At 38.5% G+C, this 27,910-nt stretch overlaps 4 protein-coding genes across 22 annotated transcripts in view; 2 read left to right on the top strand and 2 right to left on the bottom strand.

Annotated features, from left to right (window-relative positions):
- The window catches only part of LOC127681600 (oocyte zinc finger protein XlCOF6-like), a 1,434,619-nt gene that overhangs the window by 984,512 nt on the left and 422,197 nt on the right, over nucleotides 1-27,910 (bottom strand). The window lies entirely within an intron of this gene.
- The window catches only part of LOC127681615 (oocyte zinc finger protein XlCOF6-like), a 988,257-nt gene that overhangs the window by 596,688 nt on the left and 363,659 nt on the right, over nucleotides 1-27,910 (top strand). The gene's annotated exons all lie outside the window — the stretch shown is intronic.
- Nucleotides 1-27,910, top strand: part of LOC127681617 (oocyte zinc finger protein XlCOF6-like) — a 1,149,846-nt gene that overhangs the window by 851,132 nt on the left and 270,804 nt on the right. The gene's annotated exons all lie outside the window — the stretch shown is intronic.
- On the bottom strand, nucleotides 1,806-25,204 carry LOC127681609 (NACHT, LRR and PYD domains-containing protein 9A-like). Of its 2 annotated transcripts, XM_052178060.1 has the most exons (9): nucleotides 24,934-25,204; nucleotides 17,791-19,372; nucleotides 14,989-15,153; nucleotides 13,396-13,560; nucleotides 10,522-10,689; nucleotides 7,411-7,581; nucleotides 4,954-5,124; nucleotides 4,227-4,397; nucleotides 1,806-1,956 (listed from the first exon to the last, which is right to left on the bottom strand). In XM_052178060.1, the coding sequence occupies exons 1-9, from the start codon at nucleotides 25,202-25,204 to the stop codon at nucleotides 1,806-1,808; spliced, it is 3,015 nt and encodes a 1,004-aa protein (XP_052034020.1). The 2 variants fall into 2 exon arrangements, with proteins under 2 accessions (XP_052034020.1, XP_052034021.1); XM_052178061.1 differs by lacking the exon at nucleotides 14,989-15,153.

Here is a 27,910-nt window from a genome sequence, read left to right as displayed (position 1 = left end):
GATGAATCAAATGACAATAAACTTTGACTGGAAGGCTCAAAAGTGTGGATTTGTGTGTATTCTGAATCAGGTATGTATTTGAATAAATATCAGTTCCAAGTTTTAAAGTAGAAGCCCTAGTGTTCATGATGACTTCATTGAGAAAGTATGCAAAACCATGGTTTATTCTTTGCATTCTTGAATGAGCTCTTGTTCAGTATCCATAAAATGGAAGATGTACTTTTCCCATTATACACCTACACAAAATAATTCCAGGCTAGACACCATTTCATGAATTTATTATTGAACCTAAAGCCCAGCATCTATCACTGGAGCAGGAATTTATGTTCTGTTCCTCATAGAAATGACAATACTCAGCCTGTATGTCACAGACACGAATCATAAAGTGTCATGCTTTGAAAAAATGTCCTGATTATTCCCTGAAAATTTATGCATTCCTATGCCCATGGTTTTTTACCCCCTTGATGCTTTCATCAAATGAGTTCTACATTTTATAAATTTATGAGAGGATATTTTTTCTATGCCTCTCGAAATTCTGTTGTGTATGAATTCCTGTCAGTATATTTTCTATCACTTGAACTATGGATTATCCTCTTTTTATGCACATTATGTTTATTTGAATATTTATCAAGAAAAATCCTGATAGAGTAATCACATTTTCTGTTTTCTTTGCTGTTGCCAATATTACTATTTGCAACAATAATCAACTATAATTTAGATGTGTGACATCTAAATCCCCTATTGCTTGCACTTTCAAGTGAGTGGCCTTTGCATCTGAAATGCTTGCCCAGTTACCATCTCTTCATTCTCTGTCTCTTCTCTTGTTATTAATTCTTTCAGCCTATCCTTGTGTTTCATGTATGTTCTGAGGCAGGATTTGAGTGAGAACCCATGGTTTTAATAAATTGATAATTCCATGTGACTGGCACATGACAGTATGTGTTTCCATACACCCACTCCCTCCTGTTTTTAGAGCCTTGCCTTTTTCTCCACTGATGGCTTGTTACTCAGGACTCCCTGAATTGGCAGTAACTTATAGCAATTGCAATACTAACTAATAGTTAATATGTAAAATGTTAAGTTTTAAAATTTTGTGTGTATATGTGTAATCTCTGTGGGTCCATACATGTATGTGCCTATGGAGGCTAGGCACACAGTCCACTTCAGATACACTAGGGCAGGAGTTACAGGGAGCCTGGAGGTACACAGAGTAATGCTGGGGTTTGAACTCTGGTCTTCTGAAGAGCAAGGGGCACTTTAAGCACTCTTATCTTTCCAGACTCAAGAGTGAGTCCTAGGTCTGATCCCTGGAACTTAGAAAAAATATTTTTTGAGATCATTCTCTCCAAAATTACAGATCCTTATTTTAACACTTTGGGAATTCTAGACATTGTCTTTCCACTCCCCACTTTTCTGCATCATGATGTTCCTGTCTTTTAGGATCATGGAATGAACTACACACAGGAAGTTCAGGTGAATGTTTGCAGCTCTGAGAATTACATCAACTGAAGACACATTACACTTCTGGTTGGAAATGATGTTTGTAAAAGGATCAGTGTCCCTTAAGTTTCAAATTCCCATACTTTAAGACATTGACGAAACATTCATGCTTTCAAACAAGCTTAGTGTTTATTGAATGTGTTTATTATCTAAATATTTCAAAGTGGTAAGGGGAGATGCAAAGATGGGTGGTGGTGGGACAATGTGGAAGAACATCTCTGGAAACAGCTACCAGTACCACGGTGTGCAGCTTGGGACAGGATGTATGGGAGAAACATAACAAAGAATAAGTCTTCTTCACAAGATCAATTTGTGCTGTTCCATACCAGACGAACACCCCTCTTCTGGCATTCCTCTTCAATCCAGGGAAAATGCACAACATTCAGATTTTTATTTTCCTTTTCCACAGCTTGCAGTAATGTCTGTGATTTCTCAGGAAATAAAGATTTGTCCAGTCTGGGATTAAAAATAGAAAATTCTGTTTACTAAATTTAAAAATCTAATTTTTTATACAGATGAATGTTTCTGCAAATATATGAATGTCAGAGGACTATTCCTGGAAGTCTTTCCCCCCTCTTCTACCATGGGGATTTTGTGTTGTCAGGTGTGGCAGCAAGTGCCTACACTCACTGAGCCATGTCAGCACCCCACGTTTTGTTAACCATCATTTGCATCTCTTTATACATGACTATCTCTCTGTCATCCATCCCTAGGAATGAATGAACTGAGATGGGAGAGAAAGTGTGATTCTTTAACAGAGAGAAGAGACCCTTTCATTCATATCTATATATATAATGTCCATACGTATGCATCAAGGTGTTAAAAATTAAACAATGTTGAAGTAAAAATGGCTGGTTTCCCCCATTCACTGTTTAAGTGCCTAACCATATTCATGCATTATAACTTTACATAATGTCATCTTTTCTTAAACTTATGAACAGTGGTGTAAATCATGTCATAGTCACTAATATTATTATTCATATTAAGTCTGTTCCCTTTGCATCCCTACTCACTTTCTGTGAGACACTTACTGCATATCCTATACCTTAGCTCACCTGTTCTCTCTGCTACTCCATCATCACTAAACTTACCTAACAAAAACAATATTGATTCCACAGACACTATGCATTGCCAAATGCTTATTATCATTACAGCCATATTTTAAAATCAATGTGTTTATTCTTTGAGAATTTCTTATGTGTACATGTGTTTTGATCATATCCTAACCCCATTCCCCTCTCTGCCCCTTCCACATCCCTCTCTAAATTTCAGATCCTTTTCCTGCCCAGAAGTTCAGTGAATTTAACTAGAGATGCCCATAAAAGTATGCTTTTAGGTCCATCCTCTGGAGAATATACAACCTAGCAGGAGCCATATCCCTGAAGAAACTGACACTCCTTCCCCTTGAAGACCAAATATAAGCAATTCTTCATCTAGGGATAAGGCCTCAGGAAAATCTCCTCTATCTTTGGAATGTTGACTGGCTTGATTTTACGCAGGTCTTCTGGAGTCAGCTATTGTCTATTCATGAGTATGTCTACCTTACTGAGTCTAGCAGGTGCTGCTTTATAAGTGATCCCCACCTCTCACCATCTTTCTATGCCTTCTTCAATATTGCCTGGGAGTAAATGATCACAGACATGTGCTTTGATTTTGACATTTTTTTGGCAAACAATGTCTTAAAAGAAATCAATTCTCAACATAATTAATTACATTTTCTTTCTTGAAAAATTTCCTTTAGATATTTTGTCATTCGTCCCCCTGAATTTTACAAATAAATATTGGAACACATCTCTCTCTGAAAGTACAGTGGACTTCCTCGAGTTTCTCCTGCCCTCTTTTTCTTCCTTGTTTGGTGACTATAAGCATGTGTTTCCTCACCTTTAGTTACACAAAGAGTTCACCCTGATTTGCTATGCTCTTTTAGATCTCTTGCTCAATTTTCCCTCCTGACTCTCCACCTTCTCCTTTGGTCAGTTCTGCCCTAATTGTCGCATTCTTACCATGCTAACATCCTAGCTCTTCCCTCACCCTTGCTTGAACATTAGTCTTCAGAGCACTAATCCAGGAATGAAATTGCCAGAATGCAGGAGTGACAAAATAGTAACCCATGTAAAGAAAAAAGTTTTAAAAAATAATTTGGCATTGAAAATATGTTATATCTTTTGAGAATATTTACTGAATAACACAAAGGGTACTATATATGTAAGCATATTTATAAAAATTCATCTTTTTTCTTTTATGTCCTGTATATTATACCCATGTGTGTGTGTGGATGCGTGTGTGTGTGTGTGGGGGGGTGTTTATGCATGTTTGTGTGCGTGCACATGTATGTTGTAGAGTAGAATGTGTTTATGAGCAAAAACCTGTAGTTTATTTATTTCGGGTTCCTGTACTTCTAGGTCCACTCATTTTCTACAATTTTTGTGAGTTCATACTTTAGAGCTCAATGGCAACTTTTAAAAATAAACCAAAGCTTTTGTTTTTTGTTTTGTTTGTTTGTTTGTTTTAGAAACATGACTGATGATATTTGGAGTAATCACCACCAAAGAATAGTACTCATGAATGGATAGAAACAAAGACAGCGTTAAATGTTCTACAGTGCAGCAGTGGGCCCTCACCTGAGAACTTCTCAACCCAGCCTCAGTGGGGCAGAGCTTGTGAACACTGACACAGAAGAGCTTGTTTGAAGCCATTTCTAACCATGGGAGACAGTGTGTACGCACCCAAGCATCTTCAGCTTACAGTCTTTGTGATTCAAAGCATCACAGAGCACCTCCATCCCAGAATGTTCCAAGAGTTTCCAGTCTAGATTTAAGCTCTTCAATGTGTTGCAGGTGATGAGAGCCAAGGCCAGGTCTTCACAACAGTCACTGGTAAACTCACACATGTCTAACCTATGAGCAGAAGCATGCCAGAAATAGAATGTGCGGTTCAGTGCCAGTTCCAGGCTTTTGAGTAAAGACCTACCCAGTCCCAAATGTCCACACTTCCAACAATGAGCAAATCCTTTTTGCCAATCAAAAGGGTTTGAGGGCCACAAGTTAAAAAACATTGTTCTAAGTCCTTGACATTATTGCTATGTATTAGTTTAGTTCTCGTGCCTCAAAGAAATTTCCTTTTGCCATGGCCTGGATAATATAGACACAGTGCTGGTCAAAGTTCAGAGAGTGTACAGTGTATGAAGGCACAAATGAGGCATTGATATCATTCTGTCCCCCTCCAACACCCAGGGAATATAACAGAAGAAGTGGCAGAAAAACTACCAGATATTGTGGTGGGGTAAGACATGACAGGAGTATAGCATTCACTCTCACAGCAGCTGTACAAGACCTATGCATTTCTTCAATACTTATGAGCCTATGATAGTTGGACTTCTTAAATTTATTAACACTCTAGCATTTTCTTATCAAGTTGTGAGCCTCCCAAACATGAGAGTTAGCAGAAACTCACCCAAGACATTGCAAATTACAGTTTGGATGACACAGAGCTTCACATAACTGTTTGACACCAGTATCTTGTATGTTATTGTTTCCAAGTTTCAGGGTCTTTAGATTTTTATTGCAAGTAAAGATAGTAGAGATCGCTTCACAGCACTCTGAAGTTAAATAGCAACCAGACAACCTGGAAAAATATACATGTAAATACTTTCTCCCCTATTCTTTTGTTGTGATGCTTTCTTAATTTTATTTTTAGAACTTCATATGAGTACTGCATCTCCAACCATCTATATCAGTCCATCTCTCTCCAATTCCTCCCAGTTCCCCCTTCCAAATTAACAATATCTTCTTTAATTATTCTTGCTACATGTGTTTATATGATATATGTTTGTGCATGAACATATGCACACGTATATGCAACCTAATAAATATATTTAGGTTTGCTTGTATGTATATATATTCAGGGGATTGGACAGCCTAGGTCAGAGCTTCCCCTGGTGGAGACTGATTCCCCCTCTCCCAGCAGCCATTCATTGATCACATTTCTTTTTTATTTTTATTTTTTTTTTTAGAGAATCTCATGTAACCTAGTCTGGCTTCCCATAGCTGAGATGACTTTGAACTTCTGACCACCCTACATCTATCTCTCAGTGCTGAGATTATAGGAACATAGCTACCATAGCTTTTATTTAAGCCTTTGCTGGAGAATCACATTCAGGACTCTGTATGCAAAGTAAGCAGTCTAGGAACTGAGCTACATTCCCAGTCCATGAGATTCCATCTTAGCAGCTTGGCTTATTTGTAGAGACCACAATTCTGAAATGCTGATGATACTTCTCCATCTGGGATCCTCTGACGAATATAGGCTTACCCCAGTTCTTCTTCTTTGATCTCCTTCTGTGGTGTACCTACTCTCATTCCCCCAGTTATAATACATATGCCTTAAAAAGTCAGTTCAGCTATCTTATCATTGATTTCAGATTAATGTGCTGAAAACTTTTCCCAATAATTAATATGAAATGTCCTCAAACCCTTCCCAAGCCTCATGTTCATAGTTCCCCATGGCACCATAAATAATACAGATGTTAAGAGACAAAAGGAAGATAGTTGTTATAATATAGGTGAAGAATGGAGAATTCATAGATGTTAATAATGGAAGTTAGGCAGATTTCTGTTAGATAATCAACATATAGAAATTAGTAGATATATAAATTAAGATGGAAAGTGATTTGCAAATGAATATAGGAAGAGGTTGATGATATGTAAGTAAAGACAATACATTTTTAAATGATAGACAAGGGAGACATGTTAACTACATAGATGACAGATAATGGGTGGATATGAGAGGCAGATAGATATGAAAATAGACACAAAACACATGCAGAGAGTCATGAATTTTACCCACCAGGGGAATGCATATAGCATCTTGATGTATTTTGATTTGCCACCCTAGGCAAGAGGGTCTACTGGCATCTAAGTGATATAGGCACGCTATTGCAAAACTCTACAAATCACAGGACAGTCGCAACAAAATAGCAATAGTGTAAAGATTTAGAAACTGATGTTTGCACATAAGCACAGTATCTTTGTGCCTGATATACATACATGCCCATCACCGCAATTCTGTTAGATGAGGACTATACTTAACCTTCTTAACAAGAGAGGTGTAAGAAAAATCCCCTGCCCTTGTGTGCACTGCCACTATTATCCCCTTTATTCCACCAAGTTCCAACTCAGGAGCAGCATACAATACAGCCCTTGTTCTAACAGCTCCCTTGATAGAGACTACAGTCAGCAAGCCATTGAGCATCCCAGGAAGATCAGATGGAATAATCACTGCCTTGTTTTCTCAAGGAAACATCATTCTCTATGGTGTCTTAATCTGTTTGGCCTGTTTTAATGAAACATTAGACTGGGTGGTTCATAAATAGATTTCAGTTACAGAGTTACAAACCCAAGAACCCCAAGATCAGGGTATAAGCTGGTTTCTACAATATATGGAGATAGCCTGATATCATGGTTCATAGATATACCTTCTTTTACAATTGTGTCAGTGTGCAAGTGCCCAATTGAGTGTACATGAACATGTTGTGTGTGTAGGGGGGGAGGATGGTACCCATGAAGACCAGGAAAGGACATATGTTCCCTTGATGGTATAGTTACAGGTGATTGTGAACTATCAAACATGGGTACTGGACTGCAGACTCTATTACAAGGGCCCTCAATCACTGATTCATCTCTTAATCCTTGATAGAGTGTAAACATTTTGCCATGTGATGAACCAGTTGTCTCCGGGGACTCATCCTCAAAACCCAATGATACAGAGCTCCTTGTCTTAAGATAGTTAGCATGGGTCGTAGGCTTAAGACAATTTCTGAAGTGGCAATGACATTCTGACAATTCTTCCCTTCTTTTTTCTGAATGCCAACATCTGAAATAGCCCCAGCAATGAATGAAAACACAGTCCTACCATAACTCCTCAAGGGTGCAGTTTGGATCTTTCAAAGCTTCACACAGAAGGTTCACTCCAGTGTCTTCCAGGAAATTTGACTCCAGATCAAGCAGAGAGAGGTGTTTGTTGTTCAAAAGGGCTTCATAGAGACTGCCACAGGCAATGAATGTGAGACAGCAGTAAGACAACCTGAAAGAGGATTAAATGTCAGCAACTCATATACTGTTGCCACATTCACATGACTGCTCAGTCTTTCATGTTCTTCCTATACTGAAGGTCTATTTTGTATGAAAAAAAAATGAAATGATCTGAGGAGATGGCTAAATAACCTTGCTACCAAATGTCAGGACCTTCTGGGGGAACCTTGCTATAAGGAAGCAGTCCCCCAGGAGTGGGTGGTTTTCAGAGTTTGGCACCAAATGGGGGACTCAGTTTTACACTGGGGCTTCCCTCTCCCTACATGTCTTATTCAAGAGTATGTCCCTAAACACAGATGACTAGTCTTGTGTGCCCTTGTCTAAAAAGTGACAGTGTACAGAGCTCTCTGCCATGGTATAGCTCAGCACATGCATCCCATTCTGCCTTCCAAACAGAATGATAAGTAGGTCATGTACTATAATCAATCAGTCCCTACTGCTCCCTTGATGGCATGACCAATTCGTCCTTTTCACCTGTACCCCTAAAAAATCCCTTCTGTGCCCCATCCATGAAACAATCTAGACTTGTCTTGCTATAGCAGTCTCTGTCGGTCATTCTGTCCACATTGATGGCCATCTGAACTGTGCTCTCCACCTCTGACCCCTTTCTCTCTCAGGCTCATGGCCAACAGCCTTTAGCAAAAGAGGGGGCCACAAGAACCTGAGTGAATTCCCACACAAATGGAAGCAAATAACCAACTCCCACAAGTTGTCTTCTGGCCTCTGTTTGCAAGTTCTATTTCTCACTATCTCTTCCTACCTCGCTACCTTTCTCCCTGTCTCCCATACTCTCTTCCCCTCTCTCTGTCTCTCCTTCCCTCTCTCTCCTCCCTCTCTCCCCTCTTTCTCCCCCTCTCTCCCTCTCTTCCTCTGTGTTCTAGTGCTTCCATTAACATTTTTCATTATTTCTTTTTGGTCTCTCTCATCTCTCTTGTCAGTCAGGTCTCTCTCTCTTTCTGTCTGTCAGCTCTTTCTCTCTCTCTCTCTCTCTCTCTCTCTCTCTCTCTCTCTCTCTCTCTCTCTCTCTCTGTGTGTGTGTGTGTGTGTGTGTCTGTGTTTATGTGTTTGTGTCTATTTGTCTGTGTGTGTGTGTGTGTGTGTGTGTGTGTGTGTGTCTTTCTCTGTGCAGGTACACATGTCTGTGGAGATCAGAGGATAGCTCAGATGTCATACTCTGGAACAGAAAGAATCTCCTTTGAGTTAGCATTTCAAACTTGCCTGCAACTCATTTATTAGATTTGGCTAGTTTCCAGCAAGGCCCAGGGATCCATCCTGCTGTCTCAGTACTTCAGTGTATCGCTAGACCTAGCTCTTCTGAATCTGTTCTGGTGATCAAATTCAGGTCATGATGTTTGACTGGCCAAGTGTTTTTGCAAGCTTAGCTATTATTCCAGCCAAATACTATTATTTTAAATAGTTTTCCTAATATTGGTACTTGTATGGGTTAAAGACTAGTATTTTAAAGACTAATATTTAAGGCAATTCATGATCAAGGTAGTTCTTTATAATTAGAAGTCACCAAGTACAATTTAATTTAATCTACTATATAATATCAAATGCTAATTGGTCAAATAATTTTGTCTTTTAATGTAATATCTTCCTATCTTTTGAAATATCCTTCAACTTTTTAATAGAGCATTTTTCTTCCTTTCTTTTACAAGCTTCATTTAAGGACTGGAAAGTTGGCTCAACATTTATAATCATTTTCTGATCTTGCAAAGGCTCAGGGTTCAGTTCCAAGTTCCCACACAGCACTTATATGGTGCTCATAGTCTCCGATAATTACAATTCTAAGAGACTAATGACTGCCTTTGACCTCTGCAGGCTCATGCACATGATACACATAGACTTATGCAAATGCACATACATACACATAAAATTAGTAAGTTTTTAAAGATTTAATTTAATTTGCATATTAAGCATCCCTAAATAAAAGTATACGTTTGTGATTCTCCAAAATACAAAAGGATTTCAAAAATCACACAAAGCCACAATAAGAAAATACCCCAACTGTGCTCATGTATACAGATCAGATCAAACACAAAGGCACTGAAAATAATGTGTAAAACTAGCCCCAAGCCAGGTGTGCCAACTTTACACAGCATGCAAATAAATTTCATGGTTGATCTTGGTGACCATTACCCAGACTTATAATATGCAAATATTCTAAAAGAAATTTAAACACTTCTGGTCTCTTCATAAGCAGTCTACATAAGGGATGCTTAATCTGAACTAGTTTTCTTTGATTAAACAGGTATCTCTATAATGGTCAATATTCAATGTTGCTACATTTTATATGCATGCTCATATCTGTAAGCTCCACAGGTACGCATTACTGATTGAATACATGATCACGGAGGACATAATAATCTGTGTGTCTCTATACTCTTCCTCTTCCACAAACCAAGTTGCCTTTGAGCACATTCTCCATCTTAAGGCCTTTGATGGAATAGTAAGTTATCTAGTGTGGCTTCACTAGTACAGCGGGAGTCTGGCAGACTTCTCCCATGAGAAATCAACCTCAATCTCTTGGCATGAGACAGATTATAGTGCCTTAAGTAAGATGTAGGTAGCTCTTGCCTTAGAAACTAATCTTTTTTCTTTTTTTATGTAATTCTCTTCTGGCCTAGTAAACAATCTCTTTCCCAATGCTGCATCTTTATTCATGATAATTACATTCCTAAAGCTAAAATTATGTAAAAGAAGTTTCAGAAGAAGCTTTGACTTGTCTGAACTCAGTTTCATGGTATCTCTGCTTGCATTTGTTTTACTTACTGTTATGGCATCTGAGACATAGAAAGTGACTAAGTCTAATGACATTCTGCAAGCTCTCCCATATTCCTTAATGGGCCTGTGACTACCTCTATGATGCTCAGACCAATGTGTAGCATTCTGCAAGACCTCCAGGGCATGTTATCCCAGAATAACTCACATCAGTGACTCCAGGACACAGTTTGGGTCCTTCAGCATTTCACACAGTGACATAACTCCTTTGTTCTTCAAGGGATTTTCAACCAATGAGAGATGTTTCACCTTAGAGTTGATAAGGACAGTAGCAATTATGCCACATGCCTCACTTGAGATGTCACATTTTCCCAACCTACATGTGAGAAAACATGTCACAGGTTAGGAATAAAGTCTTTAGGTGATCTACATTAAGACTGTCTATTGATTAGACGAATGCCCCGGAATCTAATACCAGTCCAGACATATTATAGTCTTATTTAATTTATAAGCAAAATTGCTTAGCTATCATAGTGAATTTATAGAGTTCTACTGATTGGGAATGAGTTCAAGGCAGTGGTTTTCAGCTATGGGTGATTTTTACTTTCTAAGATCCAATTGAAAATGTTTATTGATATTGGTTGTCACAACACCTAACAGAGAAAGATAGAGCATTACTCAAATTAGTAGATAAAAGTCATGTCTTTAGTGCACATATAGCCCTCACACTAAAATATGACCTGCAACCCTATAAGTCTGATTACTGTTAACATTTGCACACACACACACACACACACACACACACACACACACATTTTGTTCTCAGGTCTCTCCCAGTTACCTTGTCTTCTAGATTTTAGGTTATCAGCTATAAAGCCCATTGTATATAACCTGTTGTTAAGACCAACCAGCTACAGGTTGACATTCTTTTATCCTTCTCCTTATGTTTAAATTTCAGAGGCTGTCTTGAAGCTTGAATGTTGTTTTGTCACATGCTAGTTTAGTATATCCAAAAGATATGATAAGGATCATAGAAAGACTCAGAGGACATGTGCATGGAAAAGATCTAGAAGGATGCCAAGTGCAAGAACCTTTGCCTCACAGATGTAGTGTGCTCCACAAGGATATATTTCCCAAATTTGAATACTGCTCTTCTAATTTCATTCTATCACCATGATAAAACACTCTCACCAAAGCCAACAGGAAATGGTTGGGCTGATAGTTCCAGGTCACAGCATTATCGAGAGAATCAGCAGAGGAAGCTGGACTCAAGAATCATGACGGACCTATTTGCTGGATTGTGATTAACTAGCTAGACTTCTTACTAGACCAGAAGTACCTGCTCAGTGAACCATGCCTAGACCAAGTACACTGGACACTCTTATGTCAACTAATTCCTTAGTAATATTCCGAACATATCATCCTGATAGACAATTACTGAATCAAAGGAATTTTCTTCAGGCCAGGTTGAGAGTTATGCTAAGCAGGATGAAAACTCTGAAGTTTGGGTCTTTTTTAATGGATGCTTTACCATGTAAGCATGATTGGCTCACTCCAAATTGAACACATGGAGGACAGGCAAGGAGAATGATAATTACAGAAAGTGGTGCCAGCTCTGTTCTTATGGGACCTGGCCATTCAGTAGCCCACCAAAAATCACCTCATTAGAATTAGAGTTGATCACATCACTTAGAAAATGTAGGAACCTTCATGTCTGGAATCAAGGCAACAGGCCAAACAGAGGAAATATTTCTGCTACCATCACTAAGCACTCATGAAAATACAAAAGTTTGTAATATTTTTCACATAACTGTAGTGGTGAATACAAAACTGCATATTGCCTAACATAAGCCATCATATCACAAATGTTAATGGTGTTAAACACACGTCTGAGTTATGTCAATCACAAGTAACAGATCATCAGTACCCTACAAACTTCTCTGCATTCTCGTGCCACTTCTACATAGCCCAGTTACATAGCTGCATCTTACCTTTCTTCTCTAGCCTCCCATCAAGAACCATGTGAAAGTTTTATTTATGGATTGTTTCTTTTTTTTAATTTGTTGATATATTTTTTATTTACATTTCAAATGATTTCCCCTTTTCTGGACACCCACTCCCCGAAAGTCCCATCAGTCCCCTTCCCTCCCCCTGTTTTCTCACCCAACCCTTCCCACTTCCCTGTTCTGATTTTGCTCTATACTGCTTCACTGAGTCTTTCCAGAACAAGGGACCACTCCTCTGTTCTTCGTGTACCTCATTTGATGTGTGGATTATGTTTTGGGTATTCCAGTTTTCTAGGTTAATATACACTTATTAGTGAGTGCATACCGTGATTCATCTTTTGAGTCTGGGTTACCTCACTTAGTATGATGTTCTCCAGCTCCATCCATTTGCCTAAGAATTTCATGAATTCATTGTTTCTAATGGCTGAATAGTACTCCATTGTGTATATATACCACATTTTTTTTGCATCCACTCTTCTGTTGAGGGATACCTGGGTTCTTTTATGGATTGTTTCTATGCTGATAAGTTTTTACCAAGCACCTCAACAAGTTGACCTCTGTTTTCTATGATGGTCCTGTCTCACACACTAACTAAATACATATAATAAGATCCATATATACTATTATGTTGGTATTCCAGACATTAGAAAAAATAAGCTATCAAAAAGGGAAAAAAATAGAAAGAAATGGGAACCAACAGAATATAAATGAATTTAATAGGTGTATATTATAAACACGGCTGAAAATGTCCTAATGGGGAGCTGGAGATATGGATCAGCAGCTACCACTTGCTGCTTCAACAGAGGACTAGAGTTCAATGCCAGGCACACACACAAAAAATTATATGATTGCATATAATTCCAGCTCCAGGAGATATAACGCCTTTTTCTGGCTTTTGAAGGCACCTGTGTACAGGTGTACATGCATACATGCAAACAAAAAGAAAATGGAATAGTCAAAATGAAAGTCACCTTATACAGTATGTGCTAAAAATAACTGTCAAAGTTCAGTCTTCAGAGTGATTTTTCAAAGTCATTCTAAGGAAACTACTGAGTGTGGAAAATGCATTTACTTACAATAGCTCCTCCACTTTGCATGTTGAACATCTCAGGGCTGAGCACAGCATCTCAACCACATGATTAGAGAGATTAGTGCCATACAGGTTCAGGTATTTCAGGTGAGGTAGTTGAAGAAGAGTGCGAAATAATGAACCATCTCCAAAGTTAGTCATGAAGGAGCACCTGCAGAATAAAACCAAGTGCCATATTATATCAAGATGTGTGGGACCATGGCAGACCAACTCACATAATCCTTTCTCAGACTTTGTCATACATACTGTGGTTATGTGGGCATCCTGGTTATCTCTACAGACCAGACAAGCACTAAGGATCAAGATACTCAGATCTTTCCCTTTCATTCCATTTCCCACACTCACCCACATCTCTGTAACCCTAGAAATTGTAAGGAGATTCATGGTTATCTTCATATTAACCTCTACAATGACTTGCCATGGCTAAATAAGGTAGCAACTTTAATGAATTTGGTAAAGGGAACCTGAATGGAGGAATTGCCTCCATCAGATTGGCATGACTATTGGGCATTTTATTGATTGTTAATCAGTGGAGAAATGCATCTTCGAGAGGCATTAACCCTTGAAAAGTAAGTCTAATCTGAATAAGAAAGGTTCTGGAGGGAGATCATGGGGAAGCAAGCCAAAAAGCATCATTCCTTTATTATTTCTGTTTAAGGTCCTGCTTTCAAGTTCCTGCCCTACCTACCCTTGGTGATACATTATGACCAAGAAGTGGTTAAAAAAAAAAGTAAGAATTTTCCTCCCTAAGGCAGCCTTTGGTCATAGTGTTTGTCATAGACTCAGAAAGCAAACCAGAATTATATTTTATGTATAATACAAATACTTGAGTTTTTATTAATATTCCCAGCTATATATCCAAAGGGAATGGCCTATTTCTCCTTAAGTACTAATGTTTTTCCCTTTTTTCTTGTTTGTTTTCACTTTACAGCACTCTGTAGAACAGGTGGGGTTAAACTGAGAGATCCACCTCCCTAGGTGTCCCTAGTGCTGGAATTAAAGGTTAAGCCACTACCACTGGACTTATCAAGTACTAACTTTTTTAAGGCATCACTATCTATAATGGTCATAAAATAGGTTGTAAAGTTTAAGAAAATTACATATAAGGTTATGTTTCTTTTTGTAGGTATTCCATTTCAAGGTGAGAAAATTGTAGCGAAACTTATGCCAGTCCATGATTTCTCATGACTTAGCGGTTAAGAGCAGATAAGGTTGTTGCAGAGGACTACAGTTCCTAGTACCCATTGTTGGGAAGTTCACAACTGTCCCAATTCAGAATCACACATATATACTCACAATTTAAAATAATTAAAATAGACCTTTTATATTCATTGTGGTCTCTATACTATAGTCAATGCATGTTAAATGTTATTTTAGTGTACACACACAAAGATGTATAGGCATTAAAAAATATATATAAAACAGATGTGTGTGTGACATAAACCTTCAAATATGTGACTCTTGATATTATTAACTACTTCTGATTTTAGTTCTACATTTACTTATGCATGAATCTTCTACAGAAGGAAGAAAGGGAATGTCTTTTATTCATTTAAGGATGTGTGACTATCAAACTTACAACAAGCTTTGGAGCTTAAAATGAGTCAGAGGCACTGTAGGTGATGGAGACATTGAATTATAGAGATCCTGTATGGCATTTCTACTGAAATGACAACTGTCCAGATCCAATACATGCAATTTATGTAAATAACTGCAGATCATAGGCCAAGATATGGCTAGAACTCTGCAATGAGAAAACAACACAGCATTATTCTCTAATGGCTAAATTCAATTCACGATGTTCCTAAAACAGGCAGATCAGTCCCAATCCACTCTGAAAGCTGGCAGTTACTCCTGGCGCTGTCTAAAGTTCATACAGATAAAATGGGTCAACATAGATTAGTGATTAATAAAGTAATCCCTGGAGCAGGGCATGACTAAGAGTTTAAGAGGATTTCATGCTCTTGCATAGGACCCAGGTTTGAGTCCCAGAATCCATGTGGAAGCACACAGCCATCTGTAACTTCAGTTCCAGGGGATCTAATGGACTATTCTGAACTCCACAGGCACTGTACTCACATGGTCCATAGACATATTCAGGCAAAACACTCATAAAATTTAAGCAAAATAAAGAAATCTTTTTTTAAAAAGTAGAGGAGAGAGGAGGGAAAGAGAGGCAGAGGAGATGAAAGGAGAGGAGAGCAGGGAGAAAAAAGAAGAGAGCACTCTGAAACATAAAATGGCAGCTTCTGAGCCTGGAGATATTGCAGTCTTTATCCACAGCAGCTATGGATACCTTAATTGACCAGCAAAATACTGTGCCTCATACCAATCAAAAAATAAAGTGGGGAGAGGGTCATAGATCAACCTCTCTCAGGTGAACTGTTGGTTTCTGGAGAAGAAGAGTCACCTTCAGTGTTATACTAACAAGTGAGTCCATGAAGGTCTAACATGCTATTTTCAAAGCCATTGACTAACTGATTTTAACCCTAAAGTCCATAGCTGGCAGAACAAAAAGATGTTAATGTGAGAAAGGATCTTGTAAAGAAGTTGGATGATCAGGTAGAAGGGAAACAGAACTGAATAGAAAGTGAGAGTTAGGTTAATATCAACTTATTAGTGAGTGCATACCATGATTCACCTTTTGAGTCTGGTGACCTCACTTAGTTCTCTAGCTCCATCCATTTGCCTAAGAATTTCATGAATTCATTGTTTCTAACGGTGTGGGAGGACAGGGGAAGAGAAGGGGGCTTACTGGACTACCGGGGAGTGGGGGGCTAGAAAAGGGGAAATCATTGGAAATGTAAATAAATTATATCGAATAAAAAAATTAAAAAGAAAGTGAGAGTTAACACAATGTGTACAGAGCCTTATTGGGGCAGTCATGCACATGGTTTGAGTTTGACTTTGGTCAAGGACAATCCCTGGCTTCGGGCAGGAATCTGCAGTTAGGACATAATAGGGAAGCAGGTTAAAGCAGGAATTTTTATCCTTAGGAGGAGTGCTAAGAGTGTACTTGACTATGGTCAAGGTTAACTTCTCCCAGGGAGCCAGGATCCTGCTCCACCTAGGGTGGAGTGCTCGAAGTAAAGGTTAAGTTCATTGTTTCTCCAGGTCTAGGAATTCCTGAATTAAGCAGGTGACCCACCCAGCTGCCAGAGCAGTCAAGATGAGGACCTCCAAGAGAAGCTAGAAAACTTCCACCAGAACTCAGCCTGGAGTTTGGGGAGATGTGTTTGCCCAAACTGTTAAAAGGTCTGGCGCCATTAAAGTTTCCAGCCTCGATCAGTGAAACATTGTCCTGGCCCTTCTTTCTTTTCACCCCTTCCCCATCCATCCCTCAGCTTCTGTTCCAGAAACCCACTTCATAATATGGAAGTTATGGAATCCAACAAGAATGCACTATAAATCGGAATGAAATTACAAATCATGCACTGAATAAAAATTATAATAAAGAGATGTGGCTCGAAATGAGATAAACTAGAATTGAATCTCGGCTAGGGATTCACTATTACTATCTATGATTCACTGTTGAAGGCATCCAATTTCACTAGGTTTTCAAGTGCCTCCTCTTTTAGTGATAAAACATGATTTCTATGTGAAGTTGTGTAGATGTTTGGAAATCCTGAGAGAACTGAATACTATTTTGAGTAAAAGATTTATGCAATTTGATCAAGTATGAGCTAGCAGATTAAATTCAATGTAAGACAAGTCAACTATTACAACAACATAATATGAGTGCCACTTAAAACAGACACAAATTCCCAAATCCTTTCCAACATAACGGCCGGGACACTCTAAACACAGTGGATAAAGGAAAAGCATCAGGCACTGCAATGGAGATGCTCACATTTCCACCTCACACTGGCCATGTGACAAATTTCTTCTTTGTATAAATGGAGGAATTCAAGACATGGCTGCTCAGGGCTACACAGCTCCAAACAGCAGTAACAAGACTCAATAGAAACCCTTTCTGATTACACCATGTAAACAATCAAGCACAGACATATAAGAGCTTTACCATGCTGGAGAGAGGATTGAGAGTTTAAGAATACCTTCTGTGCAAGCAAAAGAATCTGAGTTCATGTCCACAGTACTGACATAAAAAGGTGGACATGGTTGCTTGAGGCTGTAGGCCCATCATTAGAACTTGGAAAAAGGTAGCTCCTGCTATCTTTCTGGTCACTTTGCCTTGTTAAGATGGTGAGAGTCTGCCTTCTAAGGGAGTAAGGCACAGAACAAAAAGATGACCCACATCTTTCTCTGCCTTCACCATGAATTTGCTTGGATACATCTATAGCATGGACACATCTATAAAATACTGCTCTGGATAGTAGGGCAGAAGTTAAGAACAATAGACAAGTCTTAGAGGCATACTCACTCTTTGCGGAAATTAAACGTTTCTAAGTCACCATCTTCTGGATCATGTATTTCTGAAAAAACTTTCTTTTGTATATGCAGGCGAAGGTGTTTCAATTCTGAGGCTTGCTGTAGACTGTATTGAGCTGCTGTCAAATCATCAACATTACTAATGTCAACAGTAATTTCTTCAAATAGATCCATCACTTGTTTGACAAATCTTTCCTCATTGTTGTCAAGTAGACAGGAAAACAATTCCCCAGTACTCACCAGTTTTTCATTGCACTCTTGTTGACTGAGACTTTTAATGTATCCAATGATTTGCCGCCTTACCTCCTTGGTTGATATAACGCCAAAGCATGGTTCAAGCAAGGAGGCAACTTTCTCAGTGGTCATTCCAAACAATAATACCCGTGTCTGGAACCATTGGTTCTGTTTATGAGCATACATTTCTCCTAGAAGTTGAGGTAGACTTCCAATAATTGGGTGATGTTTCTCTTTGCCTTGTTTGAGAAAATAGAACAGGATAGCAAAATACCACTGTAGTGAATGATGATAAAACACAGTGTTGTTACCTTGATTCTGGAAAAAATTCATTCTCAGCCACACTGCCTTATCTGTTTCAGATATCCCATTTCTCCTGAGGTCCTCAGAGTCAAACACATACACCTGTTTCCACATTCCCTCTACAGCCAAGGTGCATAGGGTCTTTATTCGGATCCTGTTGTGTCTAGTGGTAGTCCTGGAATATGCTGCTTTAAATGAACTCACTATAAATAATGTGTAGATGAGCCCATCTGTTTCACCATAAGGTTTTTCTACCTCTCTACTGTCATATTGACACTTTAAAGAACGACAGGTCATCCAGCACCAAAAAGGAATGCTACATAAAGTGAACAATGGCTTAATGCTTTTTAATTTCTCAAAGATTTCTATGCCTCTATGGTTTTTGACGTGGGACACACAGTAGAATTTTATAGTCTGTTCAGAGAATCCTGTAATAAATATCTCTCTTGGATACTGCAGCAAAAGAGTAATTTTTCTAAAACTTGTGTTTCCCAATTCAAGAAGAAGAGAACATTCTGGGAGCATTATTTTCTGTAGCAAACTACTCAAGACAATTTCTGTTGGCAGCTTCTTCCTATAGTCATTGGACAAGTTTGTCCTGAGTTCCAAGTCAAATTTCAGATAATTAAATCCATCCAGGATAAACAAGATTCTTTTTGGATCTGATAAAATGTCATCCAGTGTCCCTGAAGACTCAGGCAAATTACTTGACATAAGCTCAGCTAAGCTTAACTCTGTGGTGGTGTTGAAGGTGAAGACAGAGAAGAAAAAAACGTACCAAAATCGGTTCTGCAATAAATTTCCTGCTGCCCAATCCAACATTACTTTTCTTAAGAAAATAGTTTTACCTTGTCCTCTAGGACCTGATACAACTGCAGTGATTGGCTCTGAATCCCAATAAAATATGTCCTGCAATGCTCTGTACTGGAGTTCTATAATTGTGTGGTAGCTACTATCAGGTATATGAGTGTTGGTCTCCAATGTCCATATGTGCTGGAATGTATTCTTCATATTCTCTTTGTATTTTATTTGTTTATCTGTAATTGATAAAATCAGGATACAGGGAATTAGGAATAGAATACTCATAAGAATGAATCACAGTACTTCTTAAATGCATGTCTAACCAATAATCTATACCTCTGCATGAGCAGTGAGGCCATGGGTTCTGAGGTGAGCAAAAAAGAAAGGAGAGCCACCCACCACTTCCTCTGCAATAACTTCCCATTTCCATTCACAAGAACCTGGTGTAGGTTTTTCTTTTCCATTGCCCAACCAGCCAACCAGTACTGTCTATACTAACACCTATAGATAGAAAACACTATTGCATACAACTATTTCCATGCTTGTGAACAGAAGCAGGGCCTCAAGTCACAATGTTATGGCTATTTTATGACATATGACACAATGTGGCATATGACTATTTTAGGGCCAATAGAGAAAGAAACTCTTCAGAAGGCAGTTGTATTTAAAACAAAGAAAAAATGGAAACCCCATCTAGAGTCAATTGTCTCCCATATATAGGGCTCTTTCTCTACCTGACAAGTCTATAACACCAATAAATTTTGATTTCACATTCTCTGCAACTCTTCCTGCCTGTATGTGCTTTAATTCACAATGAAACAGAACGCAGCTATCATCTTGGTGCCCAATATGGGCCCCAAACTGTAGACTCTCCGTTGGTTTCCCTATATCCAGGGCGATATTTTATATATTGCCTTGAAAGCATTGAGACCAAACTTGTAAATCATACCTGAAAAGCAGCTACTGTAAAGCATGAATTCCAAGAATTTAATGCATTTCAAATTTACAAAGATCTTGTACCTCCCCAGGAGAAAATCCATAAGTACTTTATTTGTACATAATTTTATGAAGTAGAACTCAGATTGTTACTATCTAGTCTAAAACGTTCCTATCTTCAGTAAGTCATTTAAGAATCAATCTATTATTTTATTTTATTTTTGAGACAGTGTTTCTCTGTATGGGCCTGGCTGTCCTGGAACTCACTTTGTGGACTAGGCTGGCCTCAAACTCAGAATTCTGCCTGCCTCTGCTTCCCAGAGTGCTGGGATTACAGGTGTGTGCCACCACCGCCCAGCAATTTTTTCAATTTTATAAGCATGTTTATAATTTATGCTTAGTCAAAGCAAGATTTCGTTCGGCTAACAAGACAATGAAACAAATTTTGTGGTTATATGATTTCAAGTCTATGTGTAACAATCCTGATCAGGGTGTCAGTTTGGTCTACGTTAAATCATTTGTATCTCATAGTTTTACGTATGTTGTTTAATGTAACTAGATAAGTGTCCTCAAACAAAGGAGATTAAGAGAAAATGTTTCTCTGGTTATTCATGGAGGAAGGTACCAGAAAACCAGGACATGATCAATACCACACATGGACATTTTCCTATCAGTATCAGTACTTTAAAAGGTTAGAGCCTACTGTCTGCCCTGAGATTCACTGGGACTTGTGGCAGTAATTCACATATTAGAGAAGCTCAGTAAGTTAAGAGAAATTGATGGTTCTTCCAGAGTATCTGGGTTCATTTCCCAGTCCTGACAAAGCCACTGACAACTATCTGTCCGTTTCAGCTACAGTGATTTCAGCCTTCTCTGGCCCCCAAAAGCATTGCCTCCATGTGGTGCATGTTGATATGTGTAAGCAAATTGTTCATATAATAAAAAGATATATTTTCCAAACAGAAAATGGTTATTTGCATGGAATTTTAAATCTATTATTTTTTATTTTATTTTTAAAAAAAGATTTCCTACATACATTATAAAATGTTGAATGTTGGGCTGCCAATATGTCTTAATGGATGGGGCAGAATAGACTGGCATGCAGATCCAACAATTTGTCCTCTCACCTCCATATGCACTCAGTTGTATACCAACACTAATATTTACATACATCAATAGGGGTTGGAGTAGCAGCTCACAGTATACAAGTGCATACTGATTTTGCAGAGGACCTGAATTCAGTTCTGAGCATGCACACAAAATAGCCCTCAGATTCCTGCAACTGCATCTCCAGGGGAATTGATGCCCCTGGTTGCCAAAAACCTACACTCATGGCACACATCCACGTGTTTATGCACACACAGAAATACAATTAAAAATAAAACTAAGTTAATAATAGCTTGTGAATGATATGTTAAGAATTTGTGTGACTATAAATTTGGATAGATGAATACATATCAGGATTGGGTTAAGGTTCACTACTGAATTTGAAACTATAAGGTCTAGATTATTTCTATTATGTGAAACCTGTGATTAATTTAAGAAAATTTTTGTGCCCTCTGTGTTTGTTGTCTCACTCTGTACTTCTGTATCTCTAAACAACAATATATGATAACATCTGTATTTTAAAATTTGTCACTAAGAGAGGTAATTCAGTCATCTGGTAAGGGCTAAAACCCAAACCAATAATGCTTCTCACAGTCAAGACAACTTTCCTAAGGCACAATTGCACATCCTAAAACAGTAATATTGCTATGGATGTGAAGGCTTGTTATTGGATAAAAATGTTGCACAGGTCCACTAAGGACAGACACATAACTCAGCCATCCTATTAGTCTCTACTACATGGTTCATGTTGTTATGGCTCTGGGGTTTATATGGCCTAGCTTTTAATTGAGTGGAACTTGCCATGTGTTGAATATGACTTTTTAAAATGAAGATGGTGTAAATATTCAATCAATTGAATGCTTATTAAAAGAATATCATTATATCAGTATGTGTAGCCAAGCAACACAAAAGAAGTCCCATCAAGTTCATAGGAATGGCTCCAGCTCCCCGGCCCAGTAAGTGTCTCCCATCCTGTAAGCATGCCTAGTGTATAGTATTCCTAAAGAGAACAAAAACTGATATTATCTCAAATTCGTCCTGCTTTAATCCAGGTTTTTTTTTCTTTTCTGATTTTAGAGGCAGAGTCTTGTGAAGCCCAGAATGTCCATTGACCTCAAACTATCTATATATTCAATAAGCATTGGCAGGAGCTAGAATGGCATAGTTATGGTAGTTTGGACAACAAATGCATGGACAAAGAGGGAACAGAGACTGAAAGTATGTCCAGCCAATAACCATCCCTACTTGAGAATAATTCAATGGGAAAGTATCAATCCCTGACAGTATTCATGATATTCTGTTATGGTTGTCTAGTACAGGATACAAGAGTTTAGTCAGGCTGCCTTCTGAGAAGCTCCATACCCCAGCTGATGCAATCAGATGCAAACATCCATCCAGCATCCAAATTATACACACAGGTTGGACCTAGGCCTCCAAGCACATATGTAGCAGGTGTGCAGCTTGACTATTAAAGGGATTCCAGGAAGTAAAGTGGAGCTGAATTCAATGATATTAAATTATATTAAGGGAGTGACAACCTGGGAACAAGATTCCACCCAGGTAAATTTGAGTCCAGGTGGGGTAGTACAAGCCTTAAATACCAGGTGCAAAGATAAGCAGATCTCTGAGTTCAAGGCCTGCTTAGAACAAAGCAAAGTCTAGGTGAAGAAAAACTTAAATCCAGGTTTGGTAGACCACACCTTTAATCCCAGTGCTTAGGAGACAGGCATGCAGATCTCTGAATTCAAAATCATTCTATGGAGCAAGATCCAGGTCAGCCAAGCTTAGGCAGTGAGAAAGTTGGAAAAAAGGAAGCTAGTAATAATATCATAGAACACGGGGACCATGTTCCAGCTACTGCAAGCAGCAGAACTCAGCAACATTGGCCATATGTCTCTGGCTTAATATTCAAGAGGAGAAGGAGACTACTGGGACAATTGTTGCTGGTTAGCTAGAGCTAAGAAATTAGTGGTGATTAAGAAGAGACTAGCATCATTGAGATGAAATCTTCCGGGCAGTGCTTTCTGAGAGCACAAAGAGGCTATATATATCAGAGATAGCCTAGGTTGAACCTTGTGCTGTGTCTGGACTTGGTAATGTGTAAGAATCACACAGGTGGTACTGGTTTTGAAAGCATGAATGAATCATGAAGAACAGCTGAGGCTTGGCACCATGAGAGGCCATGGAAAGTCATTGGTGAAAAGTGCAACCTCAGGTTTTGTTGACACCCCAGGACTGAAGGGGTCAAGCAAAAGAGTTGAAGCTTGGCACCATGTAGAGAGCCTATGAGAGGCTTTGGTGAAGCCTAGTTGAGGTGGAAGACCCCAGCATATTGGAGATGCCAGTACCATAGGATGATCACCATGAACACCAGTGGCAATCAAGGGGATCTACCTGAACTTAAAGAGTAGTACAGAGGGCAGAGCTGGAGAAATGACACCAGCCCTTTGGAGATCATGTGTGGGTCTCAGACATTGGAACAAGAAGCTGTGAAACTGAAGTTGTCTTGGAGAACACAATATATTAAAGATGCCAGAGCCACAGGATGCCAGTAGATAGTTGCTAACAGGGAGTGGAACAAGCCCAGGAGAAAGAACTTTGTTGTAGTCAACAAAAATGAAAAAGGCAGTAACGATCTGAAGACTGCTTTGCATCAGACATGGATACAAAGATGCAGAGTTCAGAGATGCAGAGTTTGGAGTTTGTCAAGCTGGTTTTCTGTCTTGCTTTGGGGATTACACTCGAGTGAGTAGATGATCTCAGAAGAGACCTTAAACCTTGGACACTGTTGAGACTGCTATAGACTACGGAGACTTTTGAAGTTGGACTAAATATATTTTGCATTATGTTTAGTAATGGCCACAATAGACTCATGTTTAAACAAGCCTATGGGGGGGGGCATGGAGGGGAATGTGATGGTTTGTATATGCTTGTCCCAGGGAGAGGCACTATTAGAAGGTATGGCCTTGTTGGAGGAAGTGTGACACTGTGGGGATGGGTTTGGAAATCTTCCTTCTAGATACCTGAGCAAGCCCAGTCTGTTCCTGGCTTCTTTTGGATAACGATGTAGACCCTCTCAGCTCCTCCTGCACCATGCCTGCCTGGATGCTGTCATGCTTCTGCTTTGATGACAATGGACTGAACCTCTGAACCTATAAGCCAGCCCCAATAAATGTCTTTTATATAACTTGCATTGGTTATGGTGTCTGTTCACAGCAGTAAAACCCTAAGACAGTATTAGTATCTGCCTTACTAGTTTCAATGGATCCTACATTTTCTTTTCTTAGTAATGGTTATGTTCATTAGGTTACCCCATTTAAGGGATGGTCTGTATGTATCACTCATTGCTTTCTAGAACTTTTCTCAACTAATGGACAACTCAACACTGACATCACTTTCACATTATGGGTTTTATCTTGGTGTTTTTATGAGAACAATAAGAGTGAGCATTGGGGTTTGTTTCTCATCTGCTCTTGGGACACTTCTGCTTGCTTACCTCATCCAGTCCAACATGAGTTTTTGTGCCTAGTCATCTTGTCGCTTGTTATGAATGTTTGGTTAATATTCTTGGGAGGACTGCCCTTTTCTGAAGGTAAATGGAGGAGCAGTGGATGTGAGGAAGAAGAGAGGGAGGACGGGGTGGGGGGCGGGCACAAAGAGTGGAAACTACTGTTGAGATGTAATTATTTTAAGAAACAATCTCCTGCTTGGCTAACTTTCCTCATGTGCCCCCTTTCTCCCAATATTCACTTACCTCTTCTTTCTTTCTGAACCATGGTAGAGAGGTCTTCCCGATTGACCTGTAGAAATAGGTTCAACACAATATCCCATGCCTTTCCTGGATAATGTGTGTTCAGTTGCATTACCAGATCTTCTTTGGATGTGTTCTCAAGCTTAGTCCAGGAGATAGGTTTAAGTTTAATTTTTTCTGCCTCTTTCCTGAGAAGCGCTTTAAATCTCTGGAACTCTTCATCACTGAGTTTTTGCACATACTGCAGTAAATCATAACCAGATGTCTCCATCATCTTGGAGTAGTGATCCCAGACTCTAGAGAATGAAAAATATTCAAAACCAATCAATAAGTGGCATTTGAAGAATGACATGAGAGTCCGGTCTCAACAACTTAAAGTGTCAAATTTATTAATATGTGTTCCTTCATATATATATATATATATATATATATATATATATATATATATATGGATTCATCCTTCACCATTTCAATACAATTTACATAAATCCATTGTTAGAAGTATTGGACAGATACTACTGGAACACTGCTTTAATCCCAGTTCTCCGAAATAGACAGAGGCAGGAAGATCTCTGTGTTTGAAGCCAGTCTGGTCTAAAGAGTGAGTTTCAGGACTGCCAGTGCTACACAGAGAAACCGTGTATGTCTCAAGAAGCTGACAAAAGCAAAAACAAAAACCCCTTTAGACTAAGGCCACCATCAGAGAGAATCATAAACAACTGAAAAAAATGTAGCAGTGTAAGTTCATCAATATAGTAAAGGAAGTATGTTTGATGTCTCTATAAAAAAATTAATACACTGATACTGGAGATTTTAAAATCTCTTTGGACTAGGTCGAATAAGTTAAATAGATATTTTAATTAAGAAAGTTTGGGGTCTTTGTATGTATGTTTATGCACTATTTGCAGGCAATACACATGGCTAAATGAAGACATCAGATCCTCTCAGAATGCAGTTAAGAGTTGGTCATGTACCACCATGTGGGTACCAGAAATAGACCCCAAAGGGGTGGCAACCCAGAAGTTGAGAATTACTGCACTAGAGGATTCTCTTCAGAGTAACATAATCTTCAAAAGCTTCACATGGAACTCAGAAAACTAATTAGGATGGCCCCTATTCAACACATAGTGAAGTTTCATGACTACACATGTAAAAATGAAGTGGATTAATTGAATGTACAACAGATCCAGTCTAACTACAACCAGACCAAGATTGATAATGCAATCATTTCCCCATTTCCGTATGGCAACTCTGTCCTAATATACTGCCACATATATTCACACAATTCAGACCATTGCCACATCTGTCTGCATAACAGTTTTTAATCATCTAAAGTTGAAATCCTATCAGTCAAGTAAGCTCACATTCCCTGTCAATTGTTAGTCTATTTTCAATCTGAGGGATTTCTTCCCACCCAATTGTCCTTGACAATAGGTTCTAACTTATATACCCTGGCCTTGTCTGGAACTTGATATATAGAAGAAGCTTACTTCAAACTGAGATTCACCTGCCTAACTTCTAATTGTTGCTGGGATTAAGGGTGCATGCCATCACACCTAATCATTTCGTTACATAAAATTGGTACATGTTCTTGCATGAAATTAGTTTTATGGCTATATTTTCATATAAACATATAATATACTTCAACCTGCTCCTTCGAACATTTCTTTACCCTCTATCTCTCTCCTTTTCCCTTCTGGTAGTCCCTTCCATTCCCCTAGACAATTTGCTTCCACTTTTCTGTCATATATTATATAATACAAAATTTTATAAATAGTATCATGTATATATATGAATATGTATGTGTGTATGTGTGTGTGTTTGTGTGTTTGTGTGTGTGTGTGTGTGTGTGTGTAATTTTAAATACCTACATAAAAATACTATGGTCCCAAAGTTAGAGAAAATGTGCTACATTGTCTTTTTTTGGTCCAAATAAATATGCTTATTATCAATCACCAGCTGAATCCACAATCCTACAAAGGACATGATTCCATTAATTTTTGTTGCTAAGTAAAATCTCCACTATGAAAAGGATTTTCTATTTTCATTGAGCCATAAAAATCATACTCATCAATAGGCAATGTTGCAAACTTTAATTACTTTTCTACATTGATTAATGGTCAATCCACACAATAACACCCATCTCCAAAGATATTTCCTTGTAGTGAAAACATCAAAAAATCCTTCAAATTTTTTGAAACATATGCACAGTATTGTCTATAATCAACAACGTATGAATTAGAACACTAGAAACTTTTACTATTTTAAAATTCATATTCTAACATTTCTTTAAATAAAATTATGCATAGCAATAAAACTTACATATTAAGTAATACTGTAATATAATGTCTTGATATGGTATTAAACAAAATGAAAAAGGCATAATTTTCAGGTGGTAAACCCCTCTCCACTAAGCAAAGAAATAAAAATTCACATTCTAAGTGGATCAGTGCAACCAGTATATTCAGTGGCTAGCCATTTCTAACTCCTATTACACCTATGTTCAGTTGCTTTAAAAGGAACATAACCTTCTCAATGACTACTTCAGAAGACTCACATTTCCATTGTGAGAAAAAACTTAAACCAGAAAAAAATCCATGGGCTGGAGAAATGGCTTAGGGTTTCAGAACATTGCCAGCACTTGCAGAACACCTGGATTTGAATGTCAGCACCTACACAACACAGTGGTCCATAGCCACCTGTAATTCTTGTTACAGGGGACATGATATCTTCATCTGACATCAACAGAGACCAAGCACTCATACAGCAAACAGACATACATTCAAGGAAAAAACAGTCTTACAATAAAAGTAAATAAAGCTATAAAACTTGGGAAACACTTTGTCTGTGGCCATTCTACCCTGAACATACTTGATCTTGTCTGGTCATGGAATCTAAGCAAGTTCAGGCCTGGACAGTACTTGTATGAGTGACTACTTGGGAATGTATTACTCATTAGGAAAAGGAGCTAGCTGTAAAG

This window comes from Apodemus sylvaticus, chromosome 3 (assembly GCF_947179515.1).
Source record: "Apodemus sylvaticus chromosome 3, mApoSyl1.1, whole genome shotgun sequence".
Taxonomy (NCBI): domain Eukaryota; kingdom Metazoa; phylum Chordata; class Mammalia; order Rodentia; family Muridae; genus Apodemus; species Apodemus sylvaticus.
This window is presented reverse-complemented; position numbering and strand designations above follow the sequence as displayed.